The sequence below is a fragment of the Echinops telfairi genome, unplaced genomic scaffold, assembly GCF_000313985.2.
Source record: "Echinops telfairi isolate 266 unplaced genomic scaffold, ASM31398v2 ScPeMD7_7400;HRSCAF=8409, whole genome shotgun sequence".
Taxonomy (NCBI): domain Eukaryota; kingdom Metazoa; phylum Chordata; class Mammalia; order Afrosoricida; family Tenrecidae; genus Echinops; species Echinops telfairi.
The window spans coordinates 36,590,707-36,592,069 of NW_022111300.1; the positions used below are offsets into that span (position 1 = coordinate 36,590,707).

Genomic DNA, 1,363 nt, shown 5'->3' on the forward strand with positions numbered 1-1,363 from the left:
CATCATCTCCCTGGCAGCATGGGCATCTTCCACAGCTCAGAAAGCATTCAGTGCGTAGATGAATCCCCCCCAGCCTTTCATGGAAAATTAACCCATCAGGAAAAAACATATTGACCAGCCAGGACATTCTAATCTCGGGGTGTGGGGTGTATGTGTGATAGACATTTGATGGCGGCTGATTTGAAAAGGATTTGCACTTCTCGGACATTATCAGCAAGTGGACGACACCATTCCTGTTAAGAATAAGTGTCCGCTCACTGCAAGGCCACCATGTCAAAGCCGGAGAGAGGCTGAAAGAACCCGGCAGATTGTGGGCACGGTGCAACTTACCGGTATACTGCAGGAGTCACCATCACGCTCAGCCTGAATGTCCACATTCCCCAGGTGCAGGATAGAAGCAATTATCTTAAAAATGCTCATCTGATGGGACTCCCTCACTCCTGGGGGGGGGGGAATGACAAAAAATATGATGATGAAGATGAATGAATGACACTCAATATCCCCAGCAAGGCACAAAGGGCATCTCACTCTTCTGAAGGACTCCTTTGAAAAAATAAGGTTTGATCTTCCTTTCTGGGCCAGTGACTCCCCAAATGATCCAGGCTCCTCACCCAATGATTGCCTCTCTCAGTAACAGCTCCGAGGGCAAAGGGCCCCCCTCCCCTAACTAAAAGAGAAACAGCCTCCCGGAGATTGTCCCAATCAAACCAGAGGGCCCACACTACCCTCTGAACACCGCTCGGAGCAGGGGCGAGGCGACAATCACACAGACTCCTCTAGGACTGCGTCAGTCCAGCTTTCTGGATCTTTTTATGCGTCTAACAAAAATGGTGATTTATCTGCCACTGTTTCCCCCAACATAATATCCTGCAAACATCTGTGACAGGCATCCACAGTGCCAACGGGACAGAGGAGGGGGCACGTCTCCGGGGAGAGCTGGATGGCCAGCAGGCTGGTCAGTCCCTTTCCATGTTCCGTGCGCCTTCCCCGTTACAGAAGCCTCACCCAGGGCTATGTGGTACGGGGACCGTTGTCACAGGAACCGCCTCTGGTTAAATTTGCCTACATGCAGGACCAAAGACACAGCGAATCCCTACACGTTCATTTTAGCTTTAAGGCATTGTGGTTTCTTTCAAAGTTACAGATATTTTAGACTTATAAAAGAGAGGCTGTGGGATGATATGAATGGAAACAGCCAGGATGAGAAATGAGGTTGTTCCTCTCCGTTCCTCCCCAGGTTGCGATGATGCAGATGTTCCACTGTGTTTTATTGATTATGCAAAGGTATCCACCCCATGGATCATAAGCGATTATAGGTAACACTGCGACGAATGTAAACTCCAGGACACCTAATCGTGGGCAC

At 49.5% G+C, this 1,363-nt stretch overlaps 1 protein-coding gene across 1 annotated transcript in view; it reads right to left on the bottom strand.

Annotated features, from left to right (window-relative positions):
• The window catches only part of MYO5B (myosin VB), a 168,043-nt gene that overhangs the window by 108,297 nt on the left and 58,383 nt on the right, over positions 1-1,363 (bottom strand). The window contains 1 exon segment of the mRNA XM_045296048.1: positions 331-440. Coding sequence (XP_045151983.1) covers positions 331-440 — 110 coding nt within the window.